The 14123-nt window shown below is 37.7% G+C and overlaps 1 protein-coding gene across 2 annotated transcripts in view; it reads right to left on the reverse strand.

Moving 5' to 3' along the window:
* QSER1 (glutamine and serine rich 1) overlaps nucleotides 1–14123 on the reverse strand; it is a 90612-nt gene that overhangs the window by 39683 nt on the left and 36806 nt on the right. Inside the window, exons 2-3 of one of the 2 annotated variants that reach the window (XM_072619229.1) lie at nucleotides 1415–1527; nucleotides 528–686 (exon numbers count right to left, since the gene is read on the reverse strand). In XM_072619229.1, the coding sequence (XP_072475330.1) occupies nucleotides 528–660 (133 nt within the window). In that variant the 5' untranslated portion in view covers nucleotides 661–686; nucleotides 1415–1527. Of the gene's footprint in view, nucleotides 1–527; nucleotides 687–878; nucleotides 1009–1414; nucleotides 1528–14123 lie in introns of those variants that run through there. The other variant, XM_072619228.1, reaches the window with a different exon arrangement.

A 14123-nucleotide genomic window follows, 5' to 3' on the forward strand; every position in this document is an offset into this window, starting at 1 on the left:
ATTTCTTGTTTGGTCATAAATTCTTCCTTTCTCCATAGATCAGTCAGGTAAATTATTTCATGTTCTCCTAATTTGCTTATGGTATCACTCTTTATATCTGAATCACGTACTCATTTTGACCGTATCTTGGTATACTATGGACGATGTTAGTCTATACGTAGTTTCTGACACACTGGTTTTCAGTTTTCCCAGCAGTTTTTGTCAAATAGCGAATTCTGTCCCAGAAGCTGGGGTCTTTGGGTTCATCAAACACTAGATTACTATGGTCATTTACTGTTGTGCCTTGTGTACCTACTATATTTCACTGATCTACCACTCTATTTCTGAACTAGTAACAGTTTTGATGATTGCTGGCTTGTAATAAAGTTTGAGGTCTGCTACAGCTAGTCCTGACACTACTCTTAAAGGGCCATACTAAATTTTTGTTTTCACCATAGAGAATAATCTTTTGTACACATTATTTTAAAATTATGTTGCCTCACAAGTTACTAGTTTGCTGATAAACCTAAAAATTCAGAAATCATTACCTGTCTGCCATGATGGACCCCTGAATTGTGGCAAAAGAGTAGCTCCTGAAGTGGCTGGGGTAGTTTGAGATTCCATAGCAGACAGGAAATTCATCACTGAAGATTCTTTAGGATTAGTGCCAGCACTGCTCATATTAGTATCAAATATTCCAGAGAGACCTACATGTTAAGATAAAATATATTATAAAAATAAACATACAAATTATATCCACCCACAATTACGAAGACAAGTTCCTGAAGCCCACAATTAATTTGAAATAAAGAAAATTCTTCCCCAATAATGCTGAGTTTCAATTAAATTAAAATTTACTTTAAAAATTTTACAGTCTCTTAGGGCTTTGTGTCGCCCACCTGTAATCCCTGCTCAGTGGAAGTGGCTGAGGCTGATATATGTATGACCTGAGCTCAGGGGTCCTGAACTGCAGCAGGGTTAAAGCCTAGGAGGTGTCCACTGTTAAATCCAGCACCAAGATGATCATGGCTTAGGAGCCAACAGGCTGCCTAAGGAGGAGTGAATCTGCCCACATCAGACACTTAGCAGGTCAAAACTTCTGTGCTGATCAGGAGTGAGATCAGGCTTGGGAGTAGCTGCTGTGCTTCCAGCCTGGGCAAGATAGGGAGACTTGGTCTCAAAAACAAACCAAAAAAACCAAAAAACCCCTATAGTTTCATCTCTTTAAATAGTATGTAATTTTTTTAATCTAATAATTGTCTTTATTAATCCATCGTTATGACAGAAAGCTTTCATTCTTATATTTATCTGAATTTTCTTTCAGTATGGCTCTTTTTCATCCATATTCATAACTCAAGACTATGAATAGCACTCCCATCCACTGCCTTCTGAAATCTGGGGGGAGTCATGACAGACTTGACAGCAAAACTGTTACCAGTGGAATGATGCGTGGCAGCATATCCAGGAAGCTGATGAGAGGCGCCATAATTCTGTCTGTGAAGAAGCTCCGTTTCAGATTGTGATGAATGTCCTCCTCCATAGTTTAAACTAGAGAATATTAAAAGTAGAGACTAAAGATAACATGTACCATACCACAGACAAAACTTAGGTAAGCCAAAAAGCTTTAACCAATAATTTGATTAACATTACTACAGATAGAAATCAATGAAATAAAAGTTATGATCAAAATAAATAAAGGATCTGTGATTTTCTCCCATGGAAAGGAGAAATGGAAATCCCTGGCAAGGAAACTTCCTCATCAACAGGGAATTACTTGAAACCGTCTAGAGTCAGACAATTTAAACCTAATCTTCCTTACTCCAAACCCAGGATTCTGCCCACTTAGTCACAATGGAAAAATGTTTCAATGACACAGCAAAAAAAGATTAAAAAATATATATATGATATCTTAATTAAGAAGCCAGATGATAAAATAAGGAACATGTTTCTGACTTAAGCTAGATAAAAAATTTCAACAAATAGCACCTTTAGTCTCAAATCAATTTTTAATAATAAAATATTTTCATTTGTATATACATGGATATGGAATATACACAATTATACAGATTTTTCTTTCTACTCTTTCCATTTTTCCTGCCTTGCCAATTCAGTTACATTCATTTATTAGTGCTGGGGGTACAAGAATGCACTCAATACTCTTGGAGGTTCTATAAACTCTTATTTGCATAAATAAAAGAAAATAAAGTTTTATTTAATTCAAAGCAAAAGTTTAAAAAGCCCCACCACATTTTCGAGGCCTTTCCTGAACTCCACCCGAACTTCTAGGGGCCCCAGAAATTCTTTCTTCTCTAATACACAATTATGTTGTTTAAATAAGCACAACGTAAGCTCCTTAAAGGCAGCAACTGCTCACTACTGTCTAACCCCAAAGCCTGGCACAATGCCTAGCACACAAGTGCAATGAACACTTATCAACAGACTAAACTGAGGAATGCTTTTGTAACTTATGTAAATATGCATATCTGGCATTTACACTAGAAAGATAACAATGCCTGCCTTCAAGGAGTTTCCATCCTAAGGAGGTGATGACCTATGGAATAATTAGGTCTGTGTAAGATAAAGAGGACAAACTGAAAGAAATATTAGAAGAGAATGCACTAGAAGTTGAGGGGACCAGGAAAGACCTCCCGTATTAGATGAGATCAGAATTGAGTCTTGAGACCAAACGTAACAGTCAAGGAAGAAGGTGGAGTATAGTCCAACTCCCCTCTAAACTACTGCACAAAGACCTAGAAAACACACTAAACCAAATTCTGATCAAGTAACAAGGAAAATCCACAATGAGTCATTTCTCCAGATCAAGTCTTAAGATGCTGGGAATAGGCTGTAACCAGGAAGTCAGAAAAAAGACTGAGATGGGGCTTGGGGAAATGTACTAGGGCAATAAAAGGTTTGAGATCTAGTAGAGAAGAGCCTGTAACTGTGCAGGGCACAGAACAGGTGCCATATGACATATCTGTCAAACCCGAAAGCTGGATTACAGATCCAGCATGGACTTGGGAAGAGATGGGCACCCTGACAGTCCAGGGCAAGAACATTTGGGAGACCAAAACTATATACTGAGCAAAGAGCAGAAAGAGAACGTTAGCAAGCAGTCACTGGGTGGCTCTGACCCTTGGATTTTAGATCCAGCCCTCGGCCCATTCATACAAATGAATAACCAGATCAGAAGCTCAGGACCCAAGGAGCTTACAATTCGGTCCTTCTAAACCTGCAGAGATATTCAGCCAGTAGATGGTATTTGAGGCCAGCAATAATCTAGTCAGAGGCAAGTCCATAGTGCTGTTACCCAGACTCAAACTTAAATCAGGAGTTTGCAAAACTCAGACGCAGAGAGCAGTAATTAGACAGTTTTGGGTGCATGGAAAGCTTAAAGGTTTGGTCAGCCTGAGCAGCCCAAGCTTACCATTACCCACAAATATTACACTTCCTTGATTACAAACTCTGATGTTCTTTATTTGGACCATAATCTCTTCTTATTCCATCTTTTTCTACAACTAAATTCTCCTAAACTCACTCTTCCCCCTCATTGGACTTTCCCCTTTCCTTGGTATTTTTCTTAATCTATTATTTATTTTTTATATTCTTTTCTTTTTAAATTTCGAGTTCTAAATTCTCTCTCTTCCTCCACCTACTGAGAAGGCAAGTAATATATAAATTAATATGAAATCATGAAAAACATACTTCTGTAGCAGTCATTATTCCTATAAAAGAAAGTAAGAAAATTAAACTTCAGTTTGCCCTCAGAGTTCATCAGTTCTCTCTGGAGGTAGATATCGCTGTATTGATCAGAGTAGCCAAGTCTTTCACAATTAATCATCAGTACAACATTGTTGTTACTGTGCACAATGACCCTCTGGTTCTTTTCACTTCACATTGCATCAGTTCACATAGGGTCTTGCCATGTTCTCCCGAATCACCTTCCCCCCAATCATTTCTTATAGCAGTCATACTCCATGACAGCAATTTGTCACTCAAGAGTTCTTGAAAGAAAAAAATTATGAAAGAAAACTGCCCAGATTTTTTAGAACCAAGGGGCAAACAGAAAATAGAAAAAATCCACTGATAATTTTCTGAAAGAAACCCCCAAATGAAAACTCCCAAGAACATTGCAGCCAAAATCCAGAGCTTCCAAGTACAAAAGAAAAAAAATACTACAAGCAACTGGAATGAAAGAACTCAAATGCTAAAGTGCCAGTCAGGATCATACAAGACTTAGGAAGCTACTACTATAAAAGAACAAAACTTGGAACATGATATTCTGAAAAACAAAAGATACAGGCTTAAGGCAAAGAATGATTTAGCCAGTAAAACTGAATGTACCTACTGGGGGAAAATGGAACTTTAATGGATGAGAGGACTTACAAACATTATTGGTGAAAAAATACTGAGCTAAGCAGAAACTCTAAAATACAAAAATAAGAGAATCAGAAGAGACTAAAACAGCAAGAACGTATATATTCTAATAGGGGAAATAAGTATCCTCCCAGAAACCTATTATCAGGAGTCACAGAGGGAATCAAATGAGACAGAGGGGCCTGGGAGAGATTTTGTTACACTTTGGTGATGTTTTTTATACTAGGGTGAAAAAAGGGAAGGGAGAGGAGAAGAAATTATCTCACACAATCAGAAGATTGTTGTTATTGTGTTCCTCCTTCGTTGCCAAAGAAGACCATGCCATCAGAGAAATGATGACATGACTTGCACTTGACTTTGTTTTTAGTGAGGAAGGGCTGTGCCGGTCACCAGCCTCACTTCTCCTCCAGAGCCATCTGAATCCAGTGACCAGATATTCATCAGGATGACTGGAGATGACCCAGGATGTACTGGAAGACCTTGGCCTTTTCAGGTACTCACTTAGAGGGAGGTAATGGCCATTGAGTGAATAGGTCTCTTTAAGAAGTATTCAGGGAATGGCTCTTTAAATAAAGAAAAAATAAATAAACCAACAGAAACTGTTACTAGTGATAATCACTCTAAGCTAACCATTAAGTGGAGCTTGGGCAGAGAACTATCGTTGTACAGCTTATGGGCTTCAGAGTGCACTGGGTTTAAGGTTTTGGAAACAGGAAGAAAGGAAGGAAGGGAGGTAGGAAGGGGGGAAGGAAGGACATCTAGCCAGTAAACCCCAAAGGAAGGGGAGAGGGAGACAGAAGGGAGAGGATGAGTTGAATTATCCAGCTAACTGGGTCCCCACTCAGGTAGCTCAGTCTACTCACAGGTTGTGTTCATCCTTTGTTTTTGAAGAAGACCATGACATCAGAGAAATGATGACATGACTTACATTTGACTTTGTTTTGAGGGAGGGCTGTGCAAGGTCACCAACCTCACTTTCTTCTCCTGAGTCATATGACAAATGCAGGGCAGAGCCAAAATTCTAAAACCTCAGTTTAAGGAAGGGGTCCAGGCCAATTATCGCTTGGTTTTCACCAACTACAGCTAGGTGGCCCAGTGAATAGAGAACTGGGCTTGGAGCAGGAAGACCTGAGTTCAAATCCTAGCTGTGACACTTTGCTTGACTGCCTCAGCTTCCTCATCTGTAATATAAGGATGATAACAGCCCCTCCTTCCCACAGCTGTTATGAGGATAAAATTTGTAAAGCACTTAGCACACAGTTCCTGGTACAGGGTAGGCTTTGTGTTTATTGGTTGAATTCAGTCACTCCCCCACTGAAGGGCACCCATATTTTTTCCATTTTGTGTTCTCACCCCGTTAGAATTGAAGTCCAGTACATCTTCCTGCCACTCCATCTTCTAGCACCATGCTGGGCACAATGGAAACTGTTAAAAAAATTCCTTTTCTTCCCTTTGCTTTTCCTTCCTTTGTCTCAGAACAACAGGGTTAGGAAGTCCCCAGAAAAGGAAGGTGGGCCCCACCCATCCCCCCAGGCAGATCACCAGCTCTGGTCCACCTGGGCCCTGCCTCAGCCCCTCTCTAGTGGGGTCCTGCAGGGGCTGTCAGAGGCCCCTCCTAACCTTGACTGTGCTCTCCTTCACAAACAAGGAAGAAGGGGTAAAAGGGAGTGGGTGACACATGAACTTTATCTGTGGTCAAAAAATGGAAGCACTCACATACAGTTGGGAGCAGAAATGGAGAGGGGAAAATGGAGAATAATAAGAAGGTAAATTCAGGATGATTTAATCATAAACAAAATAAATTCTAACCATGGACAGTGGATTGTGAAGAAGGGTTTTAAAAAAAAGGGTAAGAAACTATGATTGGGCTCTAAGCAAGGAAAAGAGAAGAGGTGTAGAGGAACAGAACCAGGTTAAAGGTTTGGACAAATAAAACCAATGATAAGGTAAAAATGATAAGGGAAGCAAGTTAACTGGGGAAAAAAATTTCTGCAGCAAGTTTCTCTTTATAAGAGATTTTTTAATTTTCATTTACAACAGATATAAGGGAATGGATTCAAATTTATAAGAATAAGAATCATTTCCCAATAAATAAATATTTAAGAGATGTGAAAACCAAGTTTTCAGAGGAAAAAATTCAAGGTAGAAAGAGTTATATTCCAAATCCCTAAAAATTAAAAAAAAAAAATGCAAATTAAGGCAATTCAGAGGGTTCACCTCACATCCATCATACTGGCAAAGTTAACCAAAAACAAATAAAAAAACAGACTGAGAGAAAATAGGTCCAGCTGGTAAGGCTGTAAATTGGTCCAGCCATTTGAGAAAATAATCAGAAATATACCCCTCAAATTACTAAACTGGATATAACCTGTGACTCATCAACAGCACTATTAGATCTATTACACATAATCAAAGAAAGGCCCTGTTTTGTAAACACGAGTACACAAAAAATATTTATAGCAGATCCTTTTGTGGTCAAAAAGAACTGGAAACTAAGAAGGTGCCCATTGGTTGGATAACAGATGAACAAATTATGGTATACGAATGTAATGCAACACTACTATGTCATAAGAAATGATGAAGGAAATGGCCTTGATTTTTTCACTGAATAGGCAGGGTATTTAGAAGAGAGATTGGAGGAGGATTGTAAGAGGTTTGAAAGAGGAACGAGAACTTGCTTTGCTGCAGTGGGGGCCCAGCTGAGATAAGATGACAAATTTGTAATGAATTTCCTAATTTCCTTCAGCAAGGCATGATGAGTGAAAGGATAAGAGAGTAAAGAATCTGAGAGTCAAGGGTAGTGCAGAGCTAAACTGGTTCACCAAGTGGCTGAGATTGGGAAGGGAACAGAGTGTAGCCAATGAAGGGACAATGACCTAAGAACTGAGAACTAGAGCAAACAGTGGTGGTGGTGAAGTCAAAAGAAAAGAGTTAGAGATCATGAGGCATAAAGAAACATAAAATTATAAAAGATTATGATCAGATAAAGGAATTTCATTGTTCATGAATGTGAAACACTTGTGAGTGACAGCTGAAGCCCCAAAGTCGAGGGGAGGATCTGGGGTGGAAATTCTCACTAAGGAAAGAAGGAAAATAATACTGGGGTTCAATAGATAACAGCCACCAGGATCTGAATTGGGTGATAAAAACTGCATAGTAAGAAACCCAAAGGAGAAACTACTAAGATGAAAATGGTGAAAGGAAAGTTCAGAAGTGGCAATGGGGTGAGCAATCTGGAACGGAAATGGGGAGCTTGGGTTAAAGTGGATGAGATTAAAGGGCAGGTCTAAGAAATGAGGGATAAGAAATGGGATTTCTAAAGGAAAAACTACCTTGAGGTGAGGGATGGAAGCTTTCTTTACAGTTGTAAGGAAAGAAAGAATACAGGAGACAGAAGAACAAAGATAAATGAAAATTACTAGCAGTTCAATTACAAGTTTTAAAAATTCTATCTGAAAAACAAAAAAAAAAAATGAGGCTCAAATACCCAAATGGGAGATTCCCCCACAGAGTTAGAGGGTAAGGAGAGTCCAGTCTAAATAAGGATAAATTAAAGTCCTCAAGAGTCTTCCCTTTGGAGAACAGAGCTCAGGTTGGATGTAGGATAGAGAGGGACAGGAGGGGCAAAACTCATTACACTTCACTCTCGCTCTAAAGTCTGAAGCTATCCAATTGGAAGAATGGAAAGTAGGTCGCTGAACTAACTGGCCTCTTAATTACTTAATAGGTAATTTGGTTTTGTCCTTTGGAGTCAATCTTTCCAAAACTGAGGTACCCATCTGGTATCAGCTTCTCACAGGAATAAGAATTGTAAGAGATCTTAGATACAGTGCAAACTTTTTATTTTACAACACAGAGAAAGAAGGCTTGACAACCTACTTGCTCAACATAATGAACACCTAAGGTATGATTCATACTCATCAAATTCTCCAAATCCAAATGTACTGAGCTTTCTACTGTAGTAAATAGGCATGATCCAATTCTGTTTTAGAGAAATTGGTGAGATGTCAAGATCTAACTGTAATAGACCATAATGGTAAATTTCCCCAAAAAAACCCTGTGGAAAACTTACAGTTTCAAGGATGTAGCTATCTTGATCAAAAGAATCAAAATTCACAGTGTACCACCTATATAGATTATAGATTTGATATAGGAGAGATTTAAATTTAACCTTAAGTTTTATTAAACTTTCACTTATGTCCAACTGAAAGGGCTGGAAAAAGTGAGCCTTTTACCTAGATATACAATTAAAACAAATGAAAATCTTGCATAAAATAAATCTGTTAATACTTATTTCATTAGCATAATACATTGAATAAAATCATTTCACTTGTGGCCAGATCTTATCTGTATATTATATAATTATATACCATATTGTATAAATGAGTGCCAACAACCAGAAATGGAGAGCTAACCCTTTAATCTCTGAAACACTTTCGATGCCATTGCAAATAACACAGTTCAAATCATAGATTAGTTTGAATTAACTGTTGTCCTTCTTTGCATGTCTTAGTTGCGTAGTGATCTTTTTACTGCTTGAGTAGTTTTCTTATTGCTACAAACATTTAATCATCTACTCTATTATTCCCATTATCAACGTAAGAACTACTATTGTCAGAATACAAGTAAATTAGGTCAGAATGGACTACGACAGATTAAGTTAACTGTAAAAGTTTAATCGAGTTTAGAAAAACACATTTATACAGCCCTTTAGAGGTTATAAAGCATCTGCCCTACAATACCCAAATGAAGAAACTCATCCATCGGACATATACCTGGTAAGCGTCAAGATTTAAACCTGTCTCTCCTGACTCCCAAGGATCACCCAAATCAAACCAACAACTGCTTGCTACTAAAACCAAAACAATACCAACAACAAGACTTATATATTAGCCAAAGATATATACCTCAAGCTCATTTTGAGAACAAGATCCTACAAAAGGTACTGTAACTACTATGGAAAAATGAACCTCCTACAGTGGGCAATAACATATAAATAGGGAAAAATTCAGAGACAAAGAAATTCAGTGAATTAATTTAAAATAAGAATATTAATCTGAATTTCATTTTCAATGGTTCATGGATAAAGTGAGTTTAGAAGCTATCTGCGTTTTAAATATTAACTTTGTATGCGTCCCTATATGTATGTATGTATATGCATAACTGAGTTTACCTGTTAGATGAAAACAGTGTCCAAGAATAAAAGAAAGGTACAAAAAGAGACTCTTTGCTTTCAGTAAGAATCGTTATGTTCTTCATCAAAGTGTTTTTATACTCAACAACCCTTTTCTGTATCAGAAAAAGTAATGATGCTAGTAACAGAATATAATTGAGGGGAATGGGGAAGGGAATAGAGATCAGTTCTAAACAGAGAAAATAAGGTATATTAAATAAACCAAATCATATCTGAATGCTAGTATTCATTAACTTGCTAAGGAAATAACTGACACGGAGAAAAACATACCACATACACCCCCAGTCAACTCATATATTTAGTTAAAATTAAACAAAAATTAGCATCAAAGAAGGGAGTATAAAGGAGGGGAAGAAGTCTTTCAACTACCTACCCTGGATCACTGCCAAGCCACTAGCCACTAAAATAGCTAAGTGTTTAGCTATTCCACACTCCACTCTGTAAAAGTTCAGGGATCACTTTTATTGGGACAGGTACAAATGTGGCATATGACGATCATATAATTTTCCTTTCTGGCTGTTTCAAATTTGGCAACAGAAAATTTGAACATAGGTGGAAATTTTCTCAGCTAAAACAAGGTGCACTGACAATTTGGGGCTGGTAGGATTACTCAAAATAAGCAGATATTTGGGAGCATTTTACCCAAGTCAGAGGCACAACTCCTTAGTGGCCAACTAGTACAAATCCAAATGAAACAGGAATCATACTTGAACTCAGGTCTTTTTACCGCCAAAGCCAATTCTCTGTCCACTCTGCCATGGACTCCCTCCACGTGCCCAGAACATGATTACAAACTGTAAAGTATACAGATGTTAAGCTTAGTGAAAACTTAGGGAAAATATAACTATCTTTAAGTCTCTGAAGGACTTTCAGGTGGAAGAGGCATGTTCTCTTTACCCCCAAAGGGCAGAAACTCAAAGTAGAAGTTACAGAGGCAGATTTAGACTCAATGTACAGATTGGTCTGTGAGGTCTTTGCTAATTCAAATTCTGTGAGCTCTTAAATGAAATGTGCTACCCTGGAAGCTAGTGAGTTCTACTTCATAATCTTTATTTGAAGTCTTAATGACCACTTGTCTGATACAATACATAAATAATTTTTGTTCACGTAGAATTAGACTAAATGGTCAGTGGTTCCTTTGAATGCAGATCTATAGAAATACTTCACAACAAAACACAACTTTGGCAGCAAATACATTTTTACAGTTAAAATGCTTTATTATTCCATTGCTAGATCATCAATTGAAGGTAAAATCTCAATTTTTACTTTTGCCAGATTGATTCAATAAAGCAAAAGTAGAGAATCTCTGGCCTAGCAGCCAAATCTAGTCTTTGACTTAACTTCGTCAATCCTTCTTGTCAAGCATTTATAGGTGAAGACTTTATTTACAGCTATAGTTGCAATAATACAGCATGTTTTAATTTTTAGTGACAATACCCTAAAAGACCGTTAAGATGGAAACATACAATGTATATTGCCTCTCAGACCAGGACTAAATAAATACTTGCTGAATTCAATATGCCTCTATTAGTGGTGACTTTCACACTTAAGTAATGCCAATAAACATTTATATTAATTACCAACTACGTGCCTAACACTGCGCTAAGAGCTAGGGATGCAAAGAAAAGGAAAAAAAATAGTCCCTGCTCACAAACAACTTATATGCAAACAAGCTATACACAGGATAAACTGGAGACAATCTCAGAACGAAGACACAAAGATTAAGAAGGGCTGGGAAAAGCTTCTTATAGAAAGTGAGATTTAATCTAGGACTTGACTAGGGAAGCTATGAAACAGAGGGAAGGAAGAGAATTCCAAGCATGAGGAACAGTTGATGAAAATTCCATTAGGAGATGGGAGTACCTTGTGTGAGGAACAGCAAAAGTCACCGTTACTGCAGCGAAGGGGGGGGGGGGGGGAGCAGTGAGGTCAGGGTTATAAAGGGCTTTAAAAGCAAAGCAGGATTTTCTATTTGATTATGGAGGTGAGAGGGAACCAGTGGATTGAACTGGGATGGGAAAAGGTGAAGTGTAACAGTCAGACTTGAGCTGTAGAAAGTTCAATGTGACAGCTGAATGGAGATGAGGACGACCTGGAGGAGAGAGAGAGATCTGAGGCAGGGAAAACTAATCCAGGCATGAGGGGATGAAGTTTTTGTACCAAGGTGGTGGTAGTAATAAAGGAGGTAAGGTGGTGTATGAGAGAAATACTCTGAAGGTAAAATCAACAGGACTTGGCAACAGTTTGGATGTGCTGGGGTGAAAGTGAGGAACTGAGAACGACTCCTAGGTTTTGAGCCTGGGGGACTAAGAATGACAGCTGAGGGGGAAGCTAAAAAGGTTTTTTTGGGGAAAATAATGAAACCATGTTTTGGACACGCTGAGTTTAAGATGTCTATGGTATATTCAGTTTGAGGTGTCCAATAAGCAGTCAGAGATAGGATTCTGAAGGTTAGTAGAGAAATTAGGCTGGACAAATCAATCTGAGAATCGTATACATAAGAATGACAGTTGAATTCAGAAGAGGCCCAGTGCACAGCTTTGGGGAACACCCTCTTAAATGACCATGAAAAAGACCTAACTTCTGAAATGCATTTTAAAAATTCTGTTTTATTTATTGACTAGTTTTGTGTTTCCTGTTCTTAATTTTAAAATATGAATAAAATGACATACACATATATAAAGTCCATACAATCTAATTTTTAAAAATCTCAACTGAAAATAATATAAAACTTTGCAAATTCTGAAACATACAAAGTGATCTTCTAAAAATTAATTTTAAATAAAAATTTTATTATTTTACTTACATGGACTTCAACTGAAATAGAAATAGGTTTCTTGGTTATAATTTTTAAACTCTTAATCTAGTTTATACCAAATTATTTAAGTAGGGCTACTCTCTTCAAACTGCCTAATTCTTTAAAAAGCATCATGAATGCATAATCTTATTTGCCTTTAACATCTTTAAAATTCTGTATTTAATAAAGAACACTTTTGTATACACATCAGAACACTAAAGAGGATGGTATATAAAACTGACTCTATTTCATCTCTCTTGCTTTAAAAAAAATTTGTTAAATTCAATGTGTTTAAATTTTTTTAGAGATTTTTTTTTTTAATCAACCAAAATCTACCTTCTCATCCACTCCACCTGAGAACACAAGAAAAATGAAACCCATTATAAATATATACAATCAAAATAAATTTCTACACTGGTCAAGTCCAAAAAAAAAAATTGTCTCATTTTTAGCCCTACCAGGTGGCATGTTTCCTTATTAGGAATGGGAATCTTGATGCTGATACCACAATGGCTTTCCATTACATTTATGTAACACTATCCAATCAATGGGTACCCCCTCAGATTTCCATTCTTTGGCATCTGAAAAGAAGCTAGATACATTTTTGTATAACTTTTGACTTTGTTTTACTTAAGACTAATCCCTCCCTTATTCTGATATCCCTCTAATTCCCCTTCCTCCCTTTCCCTATTTAGTAAAATGTATTTCTGTATCCATGTGTGTTTGTGCATGTGTGTGTGTGTGTGTGTGTGTGTTCCTTTCGATCAGTTCAGACAAGGGTGAGGTTCAAGTGTCAGCTGTTCCTCACACTCCTCCTGTTTGTATAGATGTCTACTTGCACACCCCAATTATGTGAGATAATCTTCCCCCAATCTTTCTTTCCCTTTACCCCACAGTGTATTCCTTTTTGCCTCTCTTTCCATTCCCTTTCTATTTGTAATCAGGCCATAACAGAACCACTCCTTGGTTTGTCTAATTAGACTCTCCCTATGACCTTTGATAATGATGTAGATCAGGAGAAATACATGTGTACCATTACCTCTCCCGTCTGAACATAAGCAGTCCATCCTCATATTTACCTTTTCAAGTTTTTCTTCATTGTCACTAGCTTCTATTTGTTCATTCTAATTGTACGGAAGTCTGTTCCTTGGGCAAGATTTTGCACATCCTGAGTAATTCCCTACTCAATATTTTCTTCCATAGCTTTCATTTCTTGTCCAAATTTTTCTTCAAGTGCTCTCCTTTCATTTATAAAAACATTTTTAAACTCTTGCTTCATCTCCTTCAGGAATTCTACTTGTTTGTGAATAAGCAGTGTTTTTCCTTTGTTTTAGATATTTTAGAGTGATTTCTCTTCTGGGTTTGTGTCTTGAGCTTTCCTGCGACCAGAAAGCTCCCTATAGGGAGCTTCCTTTTCATTTGCCCATTCTTCCAGCACACTTCCTGACTTCAAACTTGACGTTAGGGGACAGAGGTGAAGTCTGGCCTGGTGCCACTGCTGCTTTCTTGGGGTACTGAGTATTGTTAATCCAGGGTCTCAAAGACACACTAGGCACCTACAAACTTTCAGTGCTCCAAAAGTAATCTCATCCAGGGCAAAATTTGATTGCTACCCCATGGTCTGTAAGTTCGTAATCTAGGTTGGAGTCTGAACAAAAGGAGACTGCTTCTGGACTCAGCTCCTATCAGCCAACTGGAAAGCTCTTTTGGCTCAGAGTGGCAGTTGTAAGCTCCTCTTTGGTGCAGGATTCATGCCCTAGTTATTTCTCTAGAGTC

Source organism: Notamacropus eugenii, chromosome 6 (assembly GCF_028372415.1).
Source record: "Notamacropus eugenii isolate mMacEug1 chromosome 6, mMacEug1.pri_v2, whole genome shotgun sequence".
Classification (NCBI taxonomy): domain Eukaryota; kingdom Metazoa; phylum Chordata; class Mammalia; order Diprotodontia; family Macropodidae; genus Notamacropus; species Notamacropus eugenii.